This window comes from Callorhinus ursinus, unplaced genomic scaffold, assembly GCF_003265705.2.
Source record: "Callorhinus ursinus isolate GAN/ISIS: 27379988/994484 unplaced genomic scaffold, GSC_fseal_2.0 scaffold118, whole genome shotgun sequence".
NCBI classification, from domain to species: domain Eukaryota; kingdom Metazoa; phylum Chordata; class Mammalia; order Carnivora; family Otariidae; genus Callorhinus; species Callorhinus ursinus.
Genome location: NW_027397180.1, coordinates 146,673 through 162,200, shown reverse-complemented (window position 1 = coordinate 162,200; position 15,528 = coordinate 146,673). Strand labels below are relative to the sequence as shown.

General features: G+C 45.7%; 1 protein-coding gene and 1 long non-coding RNA gene across 2 annotated transcripts in view; one reads left to right on the top strand and one right to left on the bottom strand.

Annotated features, from left to right (window-relative positions):
- Positions 1–284, top strand: part of LOC112815817 (interferon-induced transmembrane protein 1-like) — a 7,529-nt gene extending 7,245 nt beyond the window's left edge. The window contains exon 4 of the mRNA XM_073889810.1: positions 49–284. Within this exon, the coding sequence (XP_073745911.1) occupies positions 49–195 (147 nt within the window). The 3' untranslated portion in view covers positions 196–284. The remainder of the gene's footprint in view (positions 1–48) is intronic.
- Positions 285–1,652: 1,368 nt separating this feature from the next.
- LOC141371887 (uncharacterized) lies at positions 1,653–15,528 on the bottom strand. The gene is made up of 2 exons (XR_012377178.1): positions 14,183–15,528; positions 1,653–3,305 (listed from the first exon to the last, which is right to left on the bottom strand). It is a non-coding gene; the product is annotated as an uncharacterized lncRNA (long non-coding RNA).

Below are 15,528 nucleotides of genomic sequence, written 5' to 3'. Positions count from 1 at the left end.
TCCAGGGACCGGAAGATGGTGGGTGACCTGGCTGGGGCCCAGACTTAGGCCTCCACCGCCAAGTGCCTGAACATCTGGGCCCTGGTCCTGGGCCTCCTTCTGACCATCACGGTCATCATTTTCTTTGTCACTGGATCACTGATGATTTCCCAAACAATTTCGGAGATCATAAAACATTATGGAGCGTACTCGTAGCTGCCCGTGGCCTGAGGCTGTCACCTCTGTCACAGTGTTTTATGTATATGTCAATCTGCCATCGTAGTCAATAAAGCACTTGTGTGAGGGTGCTGTGTTTTCACCTGGGGAGGGGCCCTTTGAGACTCCCCACCCTGCCCCTGAGCCCGCGTCGTCCTCATTGCCCACCCGGACCCTGCTGTGTGTTATGTGTGTGGTGGGTGGGCTTGTCCTGAGGCCTTGCCTGTATCTGGCCTCCAGCTGGGGCAACACACGGAGGATGGTTTCAGGTAGAGGTCCCTCCTTGCCAGAGGTCTGAGCCCTGACCAGATGGGTTCATTTGGAGAAGGGTGGCACTGGGTCCAGCATGTTTTTAGCTTCCAAGGAGCCCACTGGCTGGGGAGAGTTGCAGGGCACCTGATCCAGGTCCTCCTCTGGAGCTATGTAGTCCCAGTTTATCCTGCTCTCCAAATAGGGGTGTACCCTTGCCATGAGTGGAAATTCTTCTGCCATGGCCTCCATACTGTGGACACCGTGGATGCGCCAAGGCAGACCCTGACGGCAACCAGCTGGACAAGTGAGGTGTGAGGTGGGATGGTAATACTCCCCCCCCACCCCGTCCTCCCCTGTACACTGGGACCCAAGCTGCGGTTCACCCACACCCCTATCCCTGCCTGGAACCACAGTGTCCTAAATCAAGGATGCACCGGGGGGCTTGGGGTACCCTGGGTGGAGGAGGGGACGCTGGGGGATCCGCCCCTCGGGCCGTGGAGACACTTACTCTAGGCCGCGAAGGGGCCGGTCGGGTCAGAAGAGGGCGGTCGCCCTGATCCCCGGACCCCAGCCAGAGGGGCAGGGCAGCCCCTACCTTCCCGGGGCTCCCAGACCGGCTTCTGCCAAGGAACACGTGCGCCCTCCCTACCCTCGTTCCCCACTCTGGACTGAACCCGGGCATCTCAGGAGTCCTGCCCGTCCGTGTACCTCCTGGGATCACTGCACACAAAGCCGCCAGAGAATATTCTTTCCCAAGGGCTCTTTGGAAAAGACTCGGCTGCCCCTGGCGCCGGCCGGCTCATCTCCCCCTCCCCCAACCCAGCTGGCCCACCCCCCTCGGCCCCGCCCACCTCCGGGACGCCTTGGCCACAAGGGAACCAGAGCCTGTCGTGGGGCTCTGAGGACCACGGCTGCTCGCGGCGCCCCCCTTCCCGCGAGTCCTTCCAGCGTCCCCTGGGGCGCTAAGACCCACCTTCCCTGGGGCGGTCCCGCTGCTGCTCACCCTCCTGGGACCCCGGGGAGCCGAGGCGCCCCTGCGCTTCACAGTCCACCCAGGGGATGGGATATTTTTAAGGCTGCCCCTGCTTGTGGAGGGGAGAGCGAGGGGCAGGAGCTCACCCTTGAGCAGCTTTCCACCATGTGGCTGATAAAGTAGACGTCCCGCCACGTGCAAAGTCCATTGTCCCACAAAATCAATGAATAAATTGTCAAAATCAATTTTTTAAAATTGTGGTGAAGCATATATAACATAAAATGTACCTTATTTTAAGTTCTAAATTTTAACCTTATTTAAACATACAACTAAGTTTCTTCACCTGTAAGCTAAGTATCCAAAATGTGGGTGAACGTGGGAGGAAGGATAATGGTAGAATCAGCAGAAACAGACTCTGTGAGATTTATCTCCTACCCTTCTACATTTTGGTATTTTTCTGCCTGCCACTCATCAGCTGGTGCTCAGGAGAGCTGGAGCACCTGGAGCCCATACTGCCCCAGCACCAGTCTGAGATCTTCGCCTCCACCCAGGATCCAGAGCAAGATTTCAGCTGTCAGCTCTAGGAGCTCAGGGGAGAAGAGCAAGCTCATGCTAATGCCACATGGTGTGCAGGATTAAAATGCTTCCACAGTGTCCAATTACATCAACTCATCTGGAGCACAGGGGAGAGAATCAAGGAGCCAGCTTCATATCGAGGCCCAAACAAAATGGGAAATACCTCAAATTTTAGCAGTCCCTGAGGAAATGTAGGTAAAATGTGCCTGTGCTCTCCTTGTAGATGGAAAAGTGAGAAAGCCCAGACATGCCCTTTCTCCAAATTACCGCTCAGTGCCTGTGGACCATCATCCCCATGGGGCCCTTCTTCAGATTGGGTCCAAATCCCCTCAGGCGGGGGGCTGGAACTCCTCCAGCCCTTCAGAGTGGGAGTAATTCAAATGTGGACCCTCGTTTCTTTCACACCTGGCCAGAACCACTGTGTCTACTACCACCATACAAGCCCTTTCTGCACTAAATGCAGCCTGGCTTGGTGCTGCTGATGCAGACCTCCCCTGCCCATGAGCACCATTCCCTGGTCCTCAGTTTGGGCACTCGAGGGTTGGGCACTCCAGGCATGAGGGCGGGGATGAGAGCAGAGCCTGGGAGGCTGCTGTGGGGCCTGGATCGTCCCCATGCTTGTCCCTTGGGCCTTTCTCAGGCCCACGTCCGTCCTGTCTGAGGCATGAAGGGTCCCCCAGCTGCTCCTGCCCCAGCCCCAGTCGGGGGCCCGAGTGTGGCCCATGCTTTGGCTGTGCAGTAAACTGTTCCCTTAACCTAGCCATTCCTCAGAAGTTGTCCTGTGGGCCGCAGTGGCTTTCCTACCTGGAAACATCTCAGAAACCATGTGGTTTTTCTGCTGATTTAGGGTTAGTTGATCTATGTACCAGTCAGTGCTGACTGATGGGAAAAAGGAAAAATATTCCTCAAACCAATTTATAAGCCAAAGTCTAAAATGTCACATAATAAAACCCTTTGTCTTTAGAAAACCCTTTCTGTTAGCCCTCATCATGTTATTTTTGACTGATTCTCCACCATACTTCCAGAGTACAAGCTTCAGCCAACATGAAGGACAGAGTGGTGTTGAGCAGGTGGTCTTGACCCCATCCAAGTAGATCTGGAGGTTCCACTGTAGCAGGCAAATGACATTAGCAGAGAGCATCCTCCAAGAAGCAAGCAGCACATCTTACAGGATACCAGTCAGTGCTCAGGATCCCCCAGGGGCCCAAGGACACACCTGCAGAAACACTGATGGAAGCCTGGTCATGTGCGCCTCGGCCCCAGGCTGGCGTCATTCCTGATGGGATGTGGAGCAAAGAATGGACCCACTCTGGAGGGAGAAAATGTTGACAAGGGTTTACCCAACAAAGTGGCATTCATTCCATAATGACCAGCCATGGCGATGGCAGGGCCATGGGACACTAGGTGCTCGAGGGAGCTGGTGAACGGTTGGCCTGGGCCTCACAGCCTGTGCACCTTATCAGGTGCTCTGTCCTGGACATCAGGCCTGGCTACAGGACATGTTTTGGCCAATGAAAAATCAATAAATGTGAAGTGAGCGGTGTTCTGAAAATGTTTATATATGGGGTTTGCCCTCTTGCAACTCTACTATAGCCAAAAACATGTTTTAGGAAGGTGACTTGCCCCTGGCCAGCACCCACACAAAGACAAAGCCATATCCACTGACCCACAACATAGTACGCCAGAAGTGGAGGCTTATCTTCCTGTGCAACAGAGGCTTTTGTGAAGCGGCATTATTTAGCAATAGCTAGCTAAAACCATGTTTAAAAAAAGAAACTAAGGGGTGCCTGGGGGGCTCAGTCGGTAAAGCGTCTGCCTTCGGCTCAGGTCATGATCCCAGGGTCCTGAGATCCAGCCACATGTCGGGCTCCCTGCTTCTCCCTCTGCTGCTCCCCCTGCTTGTACTCTCTCTCTGTCACTCAAATAAATAAATAAAATCTTTAAAAAAATAGAAGCTAAGACGAAACAGTAAATAAAATGTGAAAAATTAGGACATAAGGAATATAATCCAAAAATACCAATGATTATATTAAATGTGAATTGATGAAGTACCCCATTTAAAAGTCTAAATATGTAACCTTAACACATATACATTGAAACAAGAACACAACAAGAAACAAATTAAAACGTAATCACAGTGTAAATATTTAGCACAAATCCCTCAGGGCTGATAAAACCAATTTGATAGGAAAAAAAAGAAAACACATGTAAAAATTCAGTAATATTATCTCACATCCAAACAAAACAATAAGATAATTGACCTAATCGGCTCTCTACAAACACTGCACTCTACATATATGTATGGGGTGCCGTGTTTGAGATTACTTATACAGATTGACATATACACCCATGGGTGTGTGTATTAGAAATATATGATATACTTGAAATCATGGAATTGTTACAATTCTGCATTTGCTAAGTGTTCAGCAAATATGAAACAATTTCAAATATTCAAATAATTGATAGTATGCTCTATGATCAGAGTGGAATTAATCTAGAAACCGATAATGAAAGATAAAATAGTTAAACAGAGATATATAAAAATATATCACTCAATACCCAGCTGTCAAGGGAGATAGCATAAAATGAATTAAGAGAATTTGAATTCATGCAGACTGAGTATGAATAGCGGGTGCACATGTAGAAATAAAATGCAAAGAAAAAAGGTGCAGTTGGGCAGGTAACAAGGTTTAAAGTTTTTAAGGTGCTTTCGTTGCCAGGAAATACTTACATAACTAACATATATTGGGAGTTAATAAATCTGAACTACATGGTGCAATCTGTAGGTTAAGCATTTGAAGTACAGGTAAAGCACGCACACAAATCATAATAAAACAAAAGTGGAATCATGAATTACCTACTCAAAGAAAGTAAGAAAGGGGGCTAAAGAGAAGCACAAGTCAATAATAACATGTCAAGCTTATTTGAATTGAATTCACTGAATGCTAGAATTGATTTAAAATAAAAGGCTTTATTCTTGTTGTGAGACACATATTTTGAGATAAGGATAGAAGAGACCGGATTTTATAAAATGGAAATGATACGCCAGGGAACACTAACCAAAAGTTGGCAGGTACACTTATAGGAATACTGGACAATGTAGACTTTAAGGGGAAAAGCACTACCAATGGGATATTTCATGATGGGGAAAAAACCCATCCCAAGACACATCATATTCAAAGGGCAAAGATATGGAAAAAAGCCAGATTTAAGAACCAATGCCTAAACCAATACAACCTATCTATAGAAAATCAAAGAATTGCACCAAACATCAGCTCTGAAACCATGCTGGCAAGAAGTGGGGTGAAATATTTACAATGTTGAAAGAAGAAAAAACCCATACCTGGAATCCCACATATAGTGAAAGTATTCCTTGAAAGTGAGATGAAATGTATTTTCTCAAACAAAAACAAGGAATTTGTTTGTCAGCAGACCTACCATGTAAGAAATGTTAGAAGAAAAATTTCAGGCAGAAATAAAACTATATAGGGACACCTGGGCGGCTCAGTTGGTGAAGCATTTGTCTTCGGCTCAGATCATGGGATGGAGTCCCACATGGGGCTCTCTGCTCAGCGGGGAGCCTGCTTCTCCCTCTGCCCGTCCCTCTGCTTGTGCTCTCTCTCTCTCTGACAAATAAATAAATAAAATCTTTAAAAAAAAAAGAAATAAAACTATATAGGTTAGAAACTTTAATCTCTATAAAGAAAGTGCATCAGAGAAGAACTAAATGAAGGTAAATTGTTTAACATCATGGCTGCTTGAGGCAGTGGGGAGTATCTGGGGCAAACCATAAGCTAACCAGAAATCTTAAGAGGAAAAGCCGGGGGATGAGACAACCATAGGAGACTTTGAAAATTTCCAACAATTTTAAAATGGGCAAAGTACTTGAATCAACTTTTCTCCCAAGAAGATGCACAGTTGACCAGCAAGCACATGAAACGATATTCAGCATCATCGGTCACTAAGGAAATGCAAATCAACACCACAATGAGTTCCCACTTCATACCACTTAGGATGGCTTTTACCAATAAAACAAACATAGCAAGTGTTGATGAGGGTGTGGAAAAGTAAGAACGCTCACACCTTGCTGGTGGGAGTATAAAGTGGTGCAGCTGCCATTAACCCCAACGTAGAGTCGCCATGGGACCCGGCAGTCCCAACCCTATGTGTTTACCCAAGAGGAGTGAAAACATGTCCACCCGGAAGCTTATACGCAGTGGTGATGGCAGCATGATTCCTGCCCAAAGAGACGACCCCGAGGTGGAGACAACCCACATGCCAGCAACAGATGAAGGGATAAACAAATCTTGGTACATTTACCCACTGGAATATTATTCAGCATGAAAAGAACAAAGTCCTGACACAGGCTACAACTCGGAGGAACCTCACAAACATAATGCTCAGTAAAAGAAGGCAGACACAAAAGGTCATATAGTGTATGATTTTGTTTATGTGATGTACCTAGAATAGGCAACTCCATAGAGGCCTTTGTAGCAGAAGACGGGAGAAAAGGGGAGTGGAGACCAGTTACTTAATGGGTACAAGATGTTTTTCTGGAATTGATGACAAAGTTTTGAAACTAGAGAGAGGTGGTGGTTGCACAACATTGTGAATGCACTAAATGCCACTAAATTGTACGCTTTTAAACAGATATTGTATATTATGTGAATTTCATCTCAATTTAAAAACCGAAAAAAGGGGCGCCTGGGTGGCTCAGTAGTTAAGTGTCTGCCTTCTGCTCAGGTCATGATCCTAGGGTCCTGGGATCGAACCCCACATCGGGCTCCCTGCTCAGCCGGGAGTCTGCTTCTCCCCCTCCCACTCCCCCTGCTTGTGTTCCCTCTCTCATGGTCTCTCTCTGTCAAATAAATAAAATCTTAAAAAGTAAAAATAAAAACTGAAAAAAATAAACAAAATCTCTGACATATTCCTGGGGTTCTAGAAGCCAGGCACCTGTGTAGGGCAGTGTTCATGCTCAGGAAAGATCTGGCAGGGTCCTGTGCTCTCACCTGTGTGCAAGCAGGAAGTGAAGGTGGAGGCAGACTTCTCATCTGCCTGATGGATTGCTGCTGGCAGGCCCCCACACGTTCCCAGAGCCCCTTGATAAAGACAGGGACCAGGGACTTACTGGTCTCAGAAGTTTGAGAAATCTCTGTCCAAACATTAGCTCACCACAGATTTCATCAGGGAAGTCTGTGGCCACGTAAGACAAAGCAAATAGACTTAACAGAATTACTTCAGAGAATAGTACCAACAGCAGCAGTAATAACAAAAAAGGGAAAACAGTCCCCCCGCCTCCCCCCGGGGAAAGGGAGAATTTGGTTTCCCAAGTTGCTACATTATATTATTTTAAAAGTCCAATTTTTGTGAAAAATAAAAAAATAATAAAATTTCAATTTTCTTTTCTTTCATTCTTTTTAAAAATTAAAAAAAAGATTTTATTTATTTATTTGACAGAGAGAGACAGTGAGAGAGAGAACACAAGCAGTGGGGAGCTGGAGAGGGAGAAGCAGGCTCCCCGTTGAGCAGGGTGCCCGACGCAGGGCTTGATCCCAGGACCCTGGGATCATGACCTGAGCTGAAGGCAGATGCTTACCGAATGAGCCACACAGGAGCCCCAAAAGTCCAATTTTCAACAAAGCATCATGATAAATGCAAATAAACAAGAAACTATGGCTCATACACAGAAAAAAAGGAGTCAACAGAAACTGTCTCTGAGGAACCCCAGATATTGTAATTGCTAGAAAAAGACTTTAAGTCAGCTATCTGAAATCTGTTCGAAGACCTAAAAGAAACCGCATTAAACAAAGCAAAGTATGAGAAGGAACTCTCACCAAATAGAAAATATCAATAAAGAGATAATAAGTCATCAAAACAGAACCAATAGAAATTACAGAGTGGAAAAGTACCCCCCACCAAAATGAAAATTTCACAGAAGAGGTCAGCAGCATATTTGAGGCAGCAGAAGAGAGGCAGTGAATGTGAAGGTAGGTCAATGGAGGTTATCCAGTCTGAGAAACAGAACAAAAAAAGAAGAAAAATTAAGTTAGCCTCAAAGTCCTGCGGGGCTCCATAAAGCATAATAGACATCCCCATAGGAAAGGACTGATAGAAGAGGGGCAGAAGTTATACGTGAAGTAATAAGGACTGAAAACTTGCCAGATGTGGTGGAAAACAGATCCCTGAAGTTCAACAACTCCACAGAAGGTTAATGCAAAGAGATCCAGCCTGGACGCAATATAACCAAACTGCTGAAAGGAAAATCAAAGAACGAATTTTGAAAGCCCTAAGAGAGGAGCAACTCATCATGTACAAGGAATCCCCAGTAAGATCAGAAGTGACGTCCCATCAGAACAATGGAGACCAGCAGGCAGTGCTGTGACATGTCCGAGTCAATCAAGAATTCTGTATCCAGCAAAAGTAGCCACACAAGTGAAGGAGAATTCAGACATTCCCAGATAAGCAAAACCAGAAATAATTCTAGGCTAGCAGAACTGGCCTACAAAAATACTAAAAGGAGGGGCGCCTGGGTGGCTCAGTCGTTAAGTGTCTGCCTTCGGCTCAGGTCATGATCCCGGGGTCCTGGGATCGAGCCCCGCGTCAGGCTCGCTGCTCTGCGGGAAGCCTGCTTCTCCCGCTCCCACTCCCCCTGCTTGTGTTCCCTCTCTCACTGTCTCTCTCTCTGTCAAATAAATAAATCAAATCTTGAAAAAAAATTAAAAATACTAAAAGGAGTTCTTTAGGCTGAAATTAAAGAACAGTAGACAGTGATTCAGATTCAGAGGAAGAAATAAAAGCGTCCATAGAAGTAACTATTTGGAAATATAAAAAACAGTATAAATGTATTTTTGTTTGTAACTTTTTTCTGATCTAAAAGGCATCTGCATTAAGAAACATTATAAATCTGTTATTTATATTGGATATTATTATATGCAATGAATAAAGATTAATGTGTGATGAAAATGTCACAGAAGATGAAGGAGTGAAAGGAGCTACACAAGGGTAAGAGTTTTGGATATTACTGAAATTAAGTTGGGTTATTTAAAGCCAGTTTATTATAAGTTAAAATGCTCATCTTAATCCCCAGAGCAACCACTTTTTGCAAGAAAGTAACTTGAAAAAAATATAGGAAAATAAATGAAAAGGAAATTAAAATACAAATGATCTATTTCATACAGGGAAGGCAATTATTGAGGAATAGAGAAAACAGAAAATAAGACATAAGACATTTAGGAAAAATGGCAAATCAAAGTCACTTTTACCTTAATAATCATATTAAATGTAAATGGGTAAAACACTCAATCAAAAGACAGAACGGTGGAAGGGATTAGAAAAAGAAAAAAGTGATCCAAATAAAGACAGTCTACAAGAAACCTTCAGATTCTACAACGTACATACGTTGGCAAGACGTACACTCTGAAAACAGTAATCAGAAGAAGCCTGCGCACTCAAGGGAAGCAAGGGCAAAAATGCACTATTGGGATTTCATCAAGATAAAAAGCTTTTACACAGCGAAGGAAACAGTCCACAAAACCAAAAGACAACCGACAGAATGGGAGAAGATATTTGCAAATGACATGTCAGATAAAGGGCTAGTATCCAAAATCTATAAAGAACTTCTCAAACTCCACACCCAAAGAACAAATAATCCAATCAAGAAATGGGCAGAAGATGTGAACAGACATTTTTCCAAAGAAAACATCCAAATGGCCAACAGACACATGAAAAAGTGTTCAACATCACTCGGCATCAGGGAAATCCAAATCAAAACCTCAATGAGATACCACCTCACACCAGTCAGAATGGCTAAAATTAACAAGTCAGGAAACGACAGATGTTGGCGGGGATGCGGAGAAAGGGGAACCCTCCTACGCTGTTGGTGGGAATGCAAGCTGGTGCAGCCACTCTGGGAAACAGCATGGAGGTTCTTCAAAAAGTTGAAAATAGAGCTACCCTATGATCCAGCAATTGCACTACTGGGTATTTACCCCAAAGATACAAATGTAGGGATCCGAAGGGGTACGTGCACCCCGATGTTTATATCAGCAATGTCCACAATAGCCAAACTGTGGAAAGAGCCAAGATGTTCCTCAACAGATGAATGGATAAAGAAGATGTGGTATATATATATACACAATGGAATATTATGCAGCCATCAGAAAAATCGAAATCTTGCCATTTGCAACAACCTGGATGGAACTAGAGGGTATTATGCTGAGCGAAATAAGTCAATCAGAGAAAGACAAGTATCATATGATCTCACTGATGTGAGGAATTCTTAATCTCAGGAAACAAACTGAGGGTTGCTGGAGTGGTGGGGGGTGGGAGGGATGGGGTGGCTGGGTGATAGACATTGGGGAGGGTATGTGCTACGGTGAGCGCTGTGAATTGTGCAAGACTGATGAATCACAGATCTGTACCTCTGAAACAAATAATGCAATATATGTTTTAAAAAGAAGAAGATAGCAGGAGGGGAAGAATGAAGGCGGGTAAATCGCAGGGGGAGACGAACCGTGAGAGACGATGGACTCTGAGAAACAAACTGAGGGTTCTAGAGGGGAGGGGGGTGGGGGGATGGGTTAGCCTGATGATGGGTGTTAAAGAGGGCACGTTCTGCGTGGAGCACTGGGTGTTATATGCAAACAATGAATCATGGAACACTACATCAAAAACTAATGATGTGGGTGCCTGGGTGGCTCAGTTGGTTAAGCGACTGCCTTCGGCTCAGGTCATGATCCTGGAGTCCTGGGATCGAGTCCCACATTGGGCTCCCGGCTCAGCGGGGAGGCTGCTTCTCCCTCTGACCTTCTCCCCTCTCATACTGTTTCTCTCTCTCAAATAAATAAATAAAATCTTTAAAAAAAACCTAATGATGTAATGTATGGTGATTAACATAACATAATAAAATTAAATTAAAAAAATAAAAGAAGAGGCCTGCACTGGTGAGACTAATTGACAGACAGCACAGACATTAAGGCAGTTATCACTAGGTATAATGGAGGATATTTTTTTAAGATTTTATTTATTTATTTATTGAGAGAGTGCGAAAGGGGGGAGGGGCAGAGGGAGAGAGAGAATCTCAAGCAGACTCCATGCCGAGCTCGGAGACCACCGCGGGACTCAATCCCCTGACCCTGAGATCACGGCCTGAGCCGAAATCAAGAGTTGGACGCTTAACCAACTGAGCCACCAGGCGCCCTGGTGGGGGGCGTTTTATAATTAAGAAGGACCGAGTCATGAACAGGATATAAACGTTATAAACCACAGTGCGAGTTAGTACACTTCACAGACGGCATGGCTGCCATCATGCGTGGTGGAGCTTGGGGAGCACTATGCTTGTTGTCCCCCAGTTGGGACGTCCCTGAAAGGGATGAGCATGGAGGGGAACAAGCAGTCGGGTCAGCACCAGATGCCATGGCCAATAACTGGCCCATCTTCCCATTTTACAGACTTAGGGGCAGAGAACTGAATTCTGCAAATGTCTGGCCTCACAGATACCTCAAAATATGACACAAGATCACATATGTCTCTACACACACTAAACCACGGTACAGGCTCCCAGAGACACTCCTTGTCCCCTCAGAGATCTCTGATAGCGAACAGGCACCTGTTTCACTTCTCAGATACACAAGGCTGGGCTCCTGAATGAGGTGCTCAATGGGACTTTCACCACCCCGACCAGCCTCGGGCCGCAGGCCTCATAGAGTGCCGTGACGAGTCCCTCAAAGAAGCTCAATTTAAATGAAATGAAAGAAGGTATATTTCAGTCAGAGTCAGTCGGATATCAGGTGTGAGTTGTGATTAAGAGTCCGATTTCATTTTCTGACTTTTGCTGATGGCTTTAAGCCTCACCCTTCTCCTCCCTTTCTGCCCCACATCAAGCTGATAGGAAAGCCTGGGTGCTCTCTCCTTTGGCGCTGGAGGGGAGTTCAATCCCTGCGTGGCAAATCATGCCTTGGGCCCCGTCCCTAAGACACCATAAAAACCTCGAGCAGCCTCCTTGCTCTGTTCTCTCAAGCCATTTTATGGACCTGCTGGGGATCACTTTGCTCTCCCCATAATGCATCACTGTGTGAGAAACACACCTCGTCTCAGCCTCTTGGCGGATGTGTAGCCTCATCACGTTCAACATTTGCATCAAAAGTTTTGGGTTAGGGTGGGGGAACATTCTCATCCTGTTGGGTGGTCTCACAACAAGTACAAACCAACTAGACTTGACAGAAGATCACACATTCTTCTTATGGGCACATGACATATTCTTCAGGTGGGACACGTGTTAGGCCATAAAACGATTCTCAATAAATGCAAACAGGTTGAAATAGTACAAAGTATATGATCTGACCACAATAAAATACAATTAGAATTCTGTAACAGAATGAAAACAGAGGAATTCCCTGCATAACCAGAAAACCAAAGGATAAATCACAAGATAGACAAAAAGCGGTTTGAGATGAGTGAAAACAAAACCCAAAGGTATGAACAGTTTAGGAGGCAGGGTGAACAGTTCTTGGAGGGATCTCCTCCAGGCAGAGACTCTTACACAAAGAGGAGAGAGATGTCAAATCAATACAAGGCCTTTCACTGTAAGAAACCAGGAAAAACAAGGAGCAAACTAAAATGGAAGCAGGAGGAAGGCAATGATAAAGTTTAGAGCAGGCATAAAGAAAATCGACCAAACTAAAAGTGGATTCTTTGAAAACACCAACAAAATTGACAAAACTTCAGTTAGATGGACTAAGAAGAAAAAAGACTCAGATTTCTAAAGTCAGACATGAAAGTGCGGACACTACAACCAATGTCCAGAAATAACAGAATTATAGGAATGCTGTGGACAGCTGTACACCAACAAGTCAGGTAATCCAGATGAAACACACAAAGCCTGACAGACACACAATCTACAGACTGACTCGAGGGGACACAGAGGGTGTAACTACAGGAAAAAGGCAAACGACCCGGTTCAGAATGGCCAAGGGTTGGGATAGACATTTCTCCAGGGGAAATGTTCAAGTGCCAGAAAGCACACGAGAAGATGCTGAGCTTCCTGTCACGTGGTAACACAAGCAAACATCACCGTGAGACGCCACTTTTCACTAGAGTGAGTGTGTGAGTTTCCTTGTCTTTGACTTTCGATAGTTTGACTATGATGTATCTACATGTGCATCTCTTGGACAGTTTGACTATGATCTGTCTACGTGCGCATCTCTTTGGGGTCATTCTTTGAATTTGTGGAACTTCTCGGACATGTGGATTAGTGGGGATTTTTTTCATCAAATTTGGTAAGCTTTTGGCCATTCTTTCTTCAAATGCTCGTTCTGTGCTTTCTCTCACCTCTGCCCTGGGGCCCCTCGCACCCATGTGGTACCGTTGATGGCATCCCACAAGCCTCTGAGGACCGATTCATCTGTCTTCTGCAGGCAGGATAATCCCAATTACTGACCTGCATGCTCGCTCGCTGACTCTCTTCTGATGGGTCAGTTATGTTCTCAACCCCACAGCTAATTTCTCATTTCACTAGCACACTTTCCAACTTCAGAATCTCTACTTGGCTCTTTGAAAAATGTTTTCTTTCTTCATAGGCTCCTTTTAGTAAAACACTATTCTCATATTTCCTTTTAACTTGTTAGACGTGATTCTTTGGGGGTTCCTTGATCATATTTTACTTTATTTATTTATTTAATTTTTAAAGATTTTATTAATTTATTTGACAGAGAGATAGAGAGAGAGCACAAGTAGGCAGAGTGGCAGGCAGAGGCAGAGGGAGAAGCAGGCTCTCCGCTGAACAGGGAGCCCCACGCAGGGCTCGATCCTAGGACCCTGAGATCGTGACCTGAGCCGAAGGCAGCCACTCAACCGACTGAGTCGCCCAGGCGCCCCTCTTGATCATATTTTAGATCTTCATCTAGTGTGTCTGACCCCTCAAAGACAGCTTCTGCTGAATGCGTCCCTCTTCATGTGGGCTGTGTATTTGTGATTCTTTGTCTCAAAATTTTAATTTGAAAACTGGACAGTTTCAGTTACGTGATCTGGCAGCGCTGGAAATCAGGCCCTCGGCCCACCAGGCTTTGTTGCCCACTCTTGTTGCCGTTGCTATTTGTTTAGGGATGTTCCCGCACTAGTTCTGTGAGGCACGTAGTTTCCATTCCGTTACTTTTATGGTGAGCTCATGCGTGCACAGAGATTAAGTACCTGGAGCCAATAAGTCACCCAGTCTTTGCCAGGGGGCTTTGGGGGCGGGGAGACACATCTTCAAGTCTCCAGTAATTTGCGTGCCTGGCCTGGTTTTCACTTCCTGCTCATGCAGGGCTTCAAGGTCACCCTGAGGGGAGAGATTGGTAAAATATATATCTAGTCAGAAATATTTTGTTAATATATTTATGGACATTAAAAATGTATAATCCTTATGGAAAAGGATATCCTGAGAGAGACACTAAGCTAATATGTGAAAATATTAAATAAATGAATGGAAATGACTCATGGGTGACTGAGTAGAGTGTAAACCCAAGGCTCCAACAGGAAATACCTCCCTCACCTCCCTCCGTGCCTGCCCTGAGGTTGAGCCCTGTGCTCGGCGGGTCCTGAGTGACCACTGTGGCCCGGTCACCACCTGGCCACCCCGCACAGGAGGTCCGTGCGTGGGGTCACACTCTGTATCTTGCACAGTGACACAGCCACCTCTTTGGCAGGAAGGAAGCTCAGCTGCTGGAACAGCTAGGTCTTGGGCAGTCCCTGGAGCTGCGGCTCCAGAAGGTGGCACAGCATTTTGTGACCCCAGAATCACATAATTCACCTACCCACTGCAACCCCTTCCCTGGGGACTGACAGAACCAATACCAGCGGGAACCACTGGTTCTGATGGAGTCCTGAGACAGGAAGGTGGTGGAGAGGGGTCTGTGAGGCTTTCTGCAATCTGGGCCAGTTTCCACCTGTTTCACTTGGGACTGATGAAAAATTAATCATTGTGACAAATATCGGTCACCTCAGGCAAGTGAACCCTTTTGGAAATATCTGAGATGCTCACAGGGAGCAGTATCCACCAGACAGAAAACACTCTTGATTTCCTGGACAAGGTCCATGACTCCTAGAGAACCCTGCCTATAGCATGGACATTCTCACCAGATTCTGAAATTTAACCTGAAGATGAAGGCACCAGGTATAAAGCAAGGAAGGGTCGGGGAAGCCTCAGCCTCGGTCTCAGAATCTGAGGAGAGGAGGCATGACCCTCTCCAGGGTGGCCCTCCCTTCACTGAGCCCAGGAGCCTGGAGCTCCAGGTCAGTGAAGCTGTCAGACCACAAAGAAATGCCTCTGATAAACTCTGGGGGCATGCCAGCATGAGCTGGCCCACTCCCCAGGCAAACCGGTGATAATTATATAAAATAACCATGTAAAGACTCTGGAAATGGCCCCAAAGACAAACAGCAGGTGAAGAAACATCTATTCAAGAACATCTATGAAAATTTAGAAAGAAAGGTCAGAGCTTGTGCCATAGGAACCAAGATTACACCCTCCCTCCCCTTCGCTCTCCCCACCAGGT